The 9,781-nt window shown below is 39.8% G+C and overlaps 1 protein-coding gene across 1 annotated transcript; it reads right to left on the bottom strand.

Annotated features, from left to right (window-relative positions):
- Positions 1-230: 230 nt before the first annotated feature.
- Positions 231-5,489, bottom strand: LOC107804785 (putative carbohydrate esterase At4g34215). Its single transcript, XM_016628719.1, has 2 exons — positions 4,526-5,489; positions 231-638 (listed from the first exon to the last, which is right to left on the bottom strand). Exons 1-2 carry the CDS (start codon positions 5,111-5,113, stop codon positions 435-437), a joined length of 792 nt encoding a protein of 263 aa, XP_016484205.1. The 5' UTR covers positions 5,114-5,489; the 3' UTR covers positions 231-434.
- Between the last annotated feature and the right edge of the window lie 4,292 nt (positions 5,490-9,781).

Genomic DNA, 9,781 nt, shown 5'->3' with positions numbered 1-9,781 from the left:
ATGCCGATCAATATTTACAAAATATTTCACATTGCGACTTATGGTGTCCTTTTATCTCTACCTCCTTTTTCGTGCATGTGCATCTAAATTAGAACATGTTAAACAATTAATTAGACGCCACAATCGCCCTCCCAGACCCCACTTATGAAATTGCATTGAATTTGTTATTGTTATTATTATTGTTGTTATTGTCCAACGTGAGACTTTTATATAATCGAATAGTCTCAGTATGATAGAAAAAAATATTAACTTTATTGTAAATAAAGAAAGATTTACAATAGACCTCATTATTAAAAATATGCAAGCTAAGTGACCTTAATAACTTGTTGCATAAATGGTGACGACCTCATTTTTTTATTATCGTTATCACAGACAAGATTATAATTTCCAAACATAATTACCAACTGTAGTATATAGAGCAGTTGGAAACAAATCTATTCGTTTTCTGAACCAAATTTCAGAAATGCATTAGCCAACATCTGTCCAAGCTGGACCTCTGCTGGAGTACTGAGATGCACATAATCTGGGCCTACTTTGAGCCCATTAGCATCAACTGTTTTCACATTTTTAAGGTGAATACCCAACTGGGCCTGTCTGATAATTTCCTTATAATGCCCCAGTGTTGTTGCCAATGCCACCTGTTCATCCACAACAAAGCCCAAATCACAGGGAAAGATAAAGAGTAAAGCGTCAACTAGCGAGCTAAATACATTCAAAAGAAATTCAAACTCGACTATGCTTTAAGTTATATACAATAAATAATAGGATAAAAATTTATTTGAATGCTATTCTAAATATTAAATACTATAAGTAATATACTTACTATTCATAAAGAACAAGAAACATAAATTATATACTTGTTAATTATTAGCCGGCACTTAATGTGATAGTCTAATCTTTATTATAGTTGCAAGATATTGTTTACTTTGATCTAATATATCTCCGATTTATTTCCTAAAAAGTGACTCATAAGTTAATGATTTTTTATATATGAATAAAATCTTATTCATATAATCATATCTAAAGTGAACACCATTAATCTCCTTTCTTAATTGGGTCTCTTCTATGTAATTCAAAAGTTAGTTAGGATTTTTTAAATTTTTTTTTTTTTTTGGTATTTTCTATATCTCTTGTTCTAATTCCCAAGAAATCATCTATGTATTTACCAATTAGATACTACGAGTATTATTTTCTATTTTTTTGAAGAAAAAAAAACCCAAGAATATTCTAAAAAAAAAAGATTCTACTATCTTGATTAGAATTGATGAGGCTAGCTGTGACGACCCAAAGGGTCATCACCGGTTTTCTCTCTTTTTCCGTGCTTCTGAGGCCTTGAAAACCCCACATTTAGATGCCTCGATTTGCGTGCGTAGCCAGAAAAGCTTATGTGTTAAATTATGTGAAATTTGGTAAATTGTGGCATTAAAATGGTTAAAGTTGACTTTGGTCAACATTTTGGGTAAACGGACCCGGACTCGTGATTTTACGGTCCCGGACCCGTGATTTGACGGTCCCGGAGGGTCCGTCGAAAAATATGGGACTCGGGCGTATGCCCGGAACCGAAATCCGAGGTCCCGAGCCCGAGAAATGAATTTTTAAAAGAAATTATTTTTCTGAAATTTATTTGGAAATTTGAAATGAAAATGAATTAGAAAGCGTTGGTATCGGGCCCGTATTTTGGTTCCGGCGTCCGGTACAGGTCTTATATGTGGTTAAAGCGCTTTCTGTGAAATTTGGTTGAAATTGGACGTCGTTTGACGTGTTTCGAACTTAAAACTCTAAATTTGAAAGTTTATGAAGTTTGAAGAAAAATGATGATTTTGAGGCTTGATTCATTGATTTTGATGTTATTTTGGCGATTTGATCGCTCGAGTAAGTTCGTAGGATGTTATTGAGTTAGTGTGTGTGTTTGGTTAGGAGCCCCGAGGGCTCGGGAGTGTTTCGGAGGTGTGTCGGAGTGTTTTAGAACTTGGAATAATTGCAGAAGTTTTCAGTCCTGGTATTCTGATACCCAGTGCTATGCGATCGCATAGGCCTTCCGCGATCGCATAGGGTTAAAATCCCAGGTACCCCATTTGTTCAATGTGATCGCATAAAGTCTCCTGCGATCGCGTAAAGTAGCCACCCTTCGTTTAATGCGATCGCATTATCTGTTTCGCAATCGCAAAGTATAAAAGCCAAAAATCCGGAAGGAGGCCTGTTTCTTCTATGCGTTCGCAATAGAAGTCCTGCGATCGCAATAGCCAATTTTCTTAACCCTATGCGATCGCATTCCCTCTTCCGCGATCGCATAGAGCAAATTTCGCCCAATTAAATTTTTAAAACTTCAGAAACAGTAGCTACGGGACTCATTCAAAAACTCACGAGCTTTCTTCTTCCCCAAGCACTTAGGAGTCCATTGAAGCCCCCATTCTTCAAGACCACTTGGGTTAGTAAATTCCCACTTATTTTCTTCATTTTCCATCATTAACTATTGAGTTCCTAAGCTTAAATCATGTAATTTAGAGTAGAAATTAGGAGTTTTGGTTGGAGTTAGGTTTTTGGGAATTTTGAGTGATTCAACTTCAATTTGGGGTCGGGTCTTAAAATAAATTATATATTTGAACTCGTGGGGTTATGGGTAATCGGGTTTTGGTCCGAACCTCGTGTTTGGATCGTGTGGGCCCGGGGTCGAATTTTGGTATTTTTGGAAGAATGCTAGGAACTTCATATCTAAGCTACGGGATTTTGTTATCGAGTCTTCATTGATATTATTGAATTAATTATGCCTAGATATCGTTGTTCTGGAGTCGGATTATAAAGGAAAGGCGATATTTGAGGGTTGATTGCTATTCTTTGGACCGAGGTAATAACCTTGGCTTGAGGGAATAGGATTAGAGTGTTGTTTGCTATTTGCTAATTGTTGAGTATGGTGTATAGGCATGGTGACGAGTATCTATACACCGGAGTCTAGCATGACCGTGAGTCTTATTTGTGTTTATTCGGATTTTGTGATATCTCTTCCTTTTTAAATTGATAAATTTCATATAATGTAAAGAGTTTGAGGAAGAATTATGAGTTGTACATTCTTGGAGCATTGGCTCGAGTTATATTATAAAGCGTGAAAGTATAAGAAATGATTGAAACCCTTTGGAGCATTGGATCAGGTGGTAAAGTGAGATGAGAAGTAAAAGTGATGGAAAGAGAAAGAGTTATTGAATTTTTCCCTTGCCGGGATGTTTGTTGCTTTGTTGATTACCTCCCTTGCCGGGATGTTGGAATTTATTGATTTTGTTCCCTTCCCGAGATTTAACTGTTTAATTGTGTTCCTTTACCGGGATTCCTATTATTATTCGTTCACTCCCTTGCCCCTTTGTTTGTGATTGTTGTTTGGGTGAGGAAGAGCGATAAAGCACGAAGGGTGATGTCGTGCATTGTTTGTTATTGTGAGGAAAGAGTGTAAAAGTACGAAGGGTCATACCGTGCCATGTTTTGAATATTTATGCACGAAGGATCATTCCGTGCCATGTTTTGAATATTTATGCACGAAGGGTCATTCCGTGCCATGTTTTGAATATTTATGCACGAAGGGTCATACCGTGCCATGTTTTGAATATTTATGCACGAAGGGTCATTCTGTGCCTTAATATGAGAGTTTATGTGAGGAAGAGCACGAAGGTTAATGCCGTGTACCTTATATGATTGTTTTGGTGAGAACGAGAGTAAAATCACGAAGGTTGATGTCGTGCAACTGTCGATTAACCTGTTCTCCTTAACTTTTGCTATTGTACAGTTTCACTTCTCTATCTGTTGACTTTATATCTGAACTGCTACACCCCCATAGCATGCTCCCCCCTCCCTCTTAGCTGTTTAAATTCTGTGTATTCCCTTTTATTGAATATGTCTGCACAGGTTGTTTTTGGTAGGCTCTGTCTAGCCTCGTCACTATTTCGTCGGGGTTAGGCTGGGCACTTACCAACACATGGGGTCGGTTGTGCTGATGCTATACTCTGTGCAACTTTTTGCACAGATCCAGGAGCAGCTTTTGGACCTCAGCAGTAGGATTTGATCGGGAGCTGACTTCAGTCCAGGGACTTTCGAGGTAGCCTAGCTGACGTCCGCAGGCCGGAGTCCCTTCCTATTTTACTTAGATTGTTTCCCTTTTGTATCGGAACAAAGCATAATATCTTTTATTCAAACCTTGTTTGTAGTACTCTCTAGTAGTTCGTGAGTTAGTGACACCAGACTCTGGGTAGAGATGTATTTAGACTTCCGCATTTGATTTCAGTTATCTAAATTTAAAGACTTCCGCTTTTATTTATTTGTCTCGTTTTATTTATATTGTTGCGAATGTTATCAGCAATGTATTAATACTGGGCTGGCCTAGCTCCAATAGTAGGCGTCATCACGACTCCCGATGGTGGGAAATCCGGATCGTGACACTAGCTTTCTAAATTAGGTAGTTTGATCCTCATACTTGTCACATAAAATGGAACGCTCAAAATAACCATACACACTAATAATGTAAAGAAAATGTTGAAATTACCTGAATAATAGGGAGGGAAGGTGCATACAAGTCATTGCGCACATCGGTGAAGAATTTCTGCAATCTTGAATTATACAATTTTGCATCCTCAAGATCCAAAGTATCACTCTCTCCTTGATACCACAAAAGTGCTCGAACTGTCCCACCACCTTGTAACGCAGTCTGAGTTCTTTTTAACATCTGATTGTAATAAGAAGATCCTTTAGACCATTGGCTAATATTTGTGGAACCAACAGCACATGGCACTAAACCAATCACACCTATTTTTGGTTCATTTTTCAAGACTGAATTAGCAAATGACATGCCAAGACCAATCCCACAAACTGCATAATAATCAATATCTTGATGCATTGGCTCCTTTGCTTCTTCCCATAGAAGTTCAGCTGTTAGCCTAAGAATTCTTGGATTGGATTGACATTCAGGTGGAATGTACTCATCCCATTTGTTATTCACTACCCCTCCTCTGCCGGACATGTTGCTTTGGCCTGCTAATATGAATATGTTTTTGTTACTATTTGTTGTATGTGCAGGGCTGACACAAAAGGGGTGTGCAGCCAAAAGAATCAAGAAAATATAGGGCAAAATCATTTTCTTGGGGATGTAGTGGCTGAAAGAGAAGCAAAACAGGCAGGTTGAAATTGAGTATTTAAGTATGGCAAAGAGAAATAGGAAGGAAAATTATGTAACTATTATGTAATTAAGACCAGTGAAGCTGCAGTTGATGTGTCATATGGTTAAATTTGGAACGATGCGTTAATGATACGGCCAAAAATGTCCTACAATTCTTGAGAAGATAGATTGGCTACCAATTTGGCAATGGATGCATTAATGCAAATGAACAAAAATGATCTCAACTCTTGAGATGACAGCTTGATTACAAATTACCATTTAAAAAGTACTACTAATTAGTGTATAAGCAGTGAGCAAATCTTGGCAGCAAAAAGATATGGATTGCATATACCGTTCTAAGTAGGCAGCGAGAGTATAATAATAAACAAGCCATTCTGTAATTTATAGTACCTGTCAAGACAGAGTTGATTTTATATGCATATGATAGTTTCCAAATAAAGTGCAGCTTCATATGATAAGTTAAGAATATGCATATGATAGTATCAGAGTAAACTATGATTTCATATGGTAATTAAGTTGGCAATGCTCTGCATATGATAGTTTTCTAGTAAATTGTGGCCTCACATGATAAGTTGGAAAGGATTCATACGATGGTTTCCAAAGTAAATTGTGCCAACCCCCGCCTCCCCCAACACCTCATCTCAAGGCGGCTTTAATAAAAAATAAAAAAGGTGAACTGTAGCTTCTCTTTTTAAAATTTTGTAGAAATAAATAGGTACAAACTTTTTAATTTGTAAATTTAATTTATTTTTTAATTATTATATTTTAATATACTTTGTTGCGGATATACCTCGTAGAGAAAAAGTATAGGATTTTTGTAATACAAAGGATGCAAGTGCTTGATTCGAAAATACACGGAGTATATGAATCATGTTAAGAGTGTTTAGTGTAATTAAATGAAGTTGATGGAGTACTAGTTAGGGCCTAGGCAGCTGACATTTTTCCAATGTAGGCAGAAGAATAGGAGCCGAAGTGAACAGCACAGATCATATGATTATCAAAGGAGCTTTCTTTACACACTTGTTTGCACACCCGTGAAGCGCAAAAGTTGGTTTTTTTGTTTGGTTTTTAGTGATTAGTGATTACTTCAAAATGTTGTTGACTCATTGCTTGATATTGAGGGGATATCATTGTTTTACCAAAAAAAAGTATTAAACCTTTCCTTAAAATAAATTAATGAGAAAATATAGGGTGAATCCTAGTTAAATATAATAACCACTAGATCTAACGTTTAGGTGTATTGATAATGTAGGACTGAATCCGATAATATTGTATACCAACTACAAATACCCAATGATTGTTAATGAGTTTCGTAATAAAAGCAAGCAATAAATGTTGATAATGGTAATGAATGTAATAAGAAGGAATTTATCACTCAAATAATAGATGACTTGGATGATTCTCCTTCCTGACGACAACGTGAGTAATAGAAAACGAAGATAGATAAGGAATCTTTAGATCTTGTGAGTAAAAAGTGTATATCCTTTTGTAATCAACCCTTTACAATGTGCTCTTATCAGAAAAAGTGAAACCCCCCCCCCCCCAATTGTTCTTTATCTCTTCCTATTTATAAGGGATATTCCTAAGAAATCCCTCAAAAGTACAACAGAAAAAATATCCAATGGAATATTCCATCTTTCTATTCTTAAACTTATTCTACCGTTGCTTCCATGCTCCATTTACTTACTCGGCACTAATCCCTCTTAAGACGACTCCTCATCATTAATCTTCGACCATGTTTGTTTGCAGTTATCAAGTCGTCCAAATTTTGACCAATACAGTTAGTCCCTCCGCTTGTTGAGGTCGTGATCTTGGACGTCCTCGTTTAGCGGATCTGTTCTGCGTCCATTCAGAAGAAATTTGGTTGTGTTGATTGGATCAAATCGGTCGAGGTCGAAAAGACGGTGTGTCCAGCAGGGCTGCGGTTGGTATGGCTAACGTGGGATGATGCCATGGCCACGCACGTCATTATTACGCGTCTTCCCAATACAGTGTTTGTGCTTCTGTCGCTTCAATTTGGTGCCATTGACGATCCTTTGCCTCGATTCTGGTGTCACCAAACCCTATAAATAGATGAGGGGGCTTCATTTTCTAAAATTTTCATCGTTTCTCACTTCGTATGCATATTCTCCTGCTTTGATCTTCTTCTCCGATCTCCACTTCCGATTTCTTACAGCCTCTTCAATTCCAGTCCCTGATTTTTTTTCCCAGTTGATATCTTCTTCTGACTTTGTTGTACACATTTCACTACGAAAATATGTCAAAATCCCCTCATATTCATGATGAATTCTCCGACGCCACTCTTTTATCGGTGGCATTTCCTCCCAGCGGTGAGGAATTCATGGCTGAAGAGGAAGAAAGCTTCCCCACCGTGGAGGAGGTGGTTCCTAAGAACCCTTTGGTCAGAAATGACTTCCAAAAGGAACTTGCTCCCACTATTGCTCAGGAGCTTTCTGAGACGTGGCCACCTCAAATAGCCAACCTCCAGTCTAAATATCGCATTCCTTCTCACGTCGAAATTGTTCCGGCGGGGGGCGACACAGTACAGGTTCACCGACCCAGATATTATGCTTTCTACGTTTATCTGTTCTTAGTTGGTTATTCTCTTCCTCTCCCCCATTAGCGGAGGAGTTTTGCCGCTTTACAACGTCTGCCCGGCGCAACTCTCCACGTATTTAAACAAAGTTTTTCTGATACGGGCGAAGTACGCAGAGTTGGCCGGCTGTGAGGTCAATATTTACCATCTGCTACATCTATTCTCACCCAGCTTTTATAGAGGCACATCGATACATCTGCGGCATCGTAGGATAAAGGGTTGTGGCCGGAATGGACGATAAGGCTAACCGCCGGTTCTAGCATAAATATTTCTTCATCAAGATCGAGCATCTGGTGGCGAATCCAACCGGATTTCATGAGCAATGGAACTATAATCGTGAGTATCTTGTCATATGTTCATTATTTTCTCTCTTTCATTTTCGACTCACTCAACTTCCTTGTTCCCATCTGAGTGACGTGCATCTTCTCCCGTCTTCAATATTGAAGATTGGGTGGCACGTGTGTTACCCCACACCGTGGGAATTCGTGACTGGGTGTCCTTTCACAAGCACTTCGGACCCAAGACTTCGTCCAGTAAGTGATTTCTCCCTTCCAACTTATTATCGTTTGCTATCGCCTTTTGATGCAACCTTCCTTTGGTACCAGGTCGGCGAGTTTCCAAAAAGGTGAGGTTTACAGTCCTTGAATTTTGCCAGGCCATCGCGTTAGCTGGAATGCAGTTTGCTTTAGTCGAGTCTGCTTGAGAAGGTCAAACTCAGGTTCCACCATTGAGGGAATCCACCCCTCAAACTGTCTCCATGCCGGATGAGATCTCTTCTCAGCCTATTTTTCATCTTGTAGATAAGTCATCTCATGGCTAGGAGGCATCGCCGAGGAAAAGACGAAGGGCGGAGACCGGGAAGGGCGTTGTCGCTAATGTTGAGCCGAAGAGATCCATCGCTTTGGAAGCGGAATCGGTGCTTACACCAGATGTCGAGGCTGTTTCTACGGAAAGTGTCATCATAGAGAGGAGGCCCTTTGAGGTTGAGGGGGTTCGTAGTAGTGGAGAGCTTACGCATGCCACTAAAGGTGGCTCATCAACGGCGGCCGGGGGAGGTAGAGTTGTCCTTACAGGGGACGATGACTCTAGCTCAAACGTCGACCTTGAAGAGGCACGGAACTTCATGGAGAGGACTAATTGTGTGGAGATAAGGACGGAGGGTCCTAACCGGCATATAGTCATTCCCGTGGACTACGACCTTTTGGTCAACTCAGAACGGGTGGTGCCGGCCTTCGCACCCTTGTGCGCAGCTTCCGAGAATAGGACGCTATAGACGCTAAAAGATGCGGACCTATCGTTGGGTATATCTGGCATGGCCCTGCGAGTAAGTTTGCTTTTCTTATGTTAGGTTAGTTTCGTACGTGTATCTTGATTACACTGACCTCTTCTTTCTCTTCTTGTTTTCTTTTTCTTTTGCATGTCAGACCCTTATTATGGAGATTGAGCGCGACCAGCGGGAGGAGCAGAGGATGGCCATTTTTAAGAAGATGACCTCCAAGTACCGTACCAAGCACCGAACGCTAGCCGATTTTCTCAGCCAGGATGGTCAGTTTCAGTCGCTCCGTGATGGGTCAGAGTGATGAGGAGATGAAGAAGAAGGATGAAGAGCTGAGGAAGAGGGACAAGGAACTTATGAGGGTCATCAACAGGTGCAACGTGCTTGAGGCAGCGCTAAAGGCCAAGGAGGACGAGCTCGAGGTGAGCAAATGAGTGACGACCGATGATAACTATGGATTCTAGCCCATCTTATCCTCTCTTTTGCTTAGGTTTTAGATCAAAAATGTGTAAAAGTATTCCCGAAAACTGACTTATTGTGCTTGTTTGCAGGGTTTGGTCAAATTGAAGCAAGAAAGTCATAACCAGCTCATAAAGGAGTTAAACCTGCACAAGTTCAAAGCTGAGACAAAAGTGCTGACAGCGAAGGAAAATAGCGGTCGCGGAAGTTTCACCGCTGAGGCGGCAATAAATACGCTGACAGCGGAATTGAGATTCAGAGAAGGAAATTTTGGGCACAACAGATACCGCTGACC

The sequence above is a fragment of the Nicotiana tabacum genome, chromosome 20, assembly GCF_000715075.1.
Source record: "Nicotiana tabacum cultivar K326 chromosome 20, ASM71507v2, whole genome shotgun sequence".
NCBI classification, from domain to species: domain Eukaryota; kingdom Viridiplantae; phylum Streptophyta; class Magnoliopsida; order Solanales; family Solanaceae; genus Nicotiana; species Nicotiana tabacum.
The sequence above is the reverse complement of the archived record's forward strand: the minus strand, read 5'-3'. Positions and strand labels throughout refer to the sequence as shown.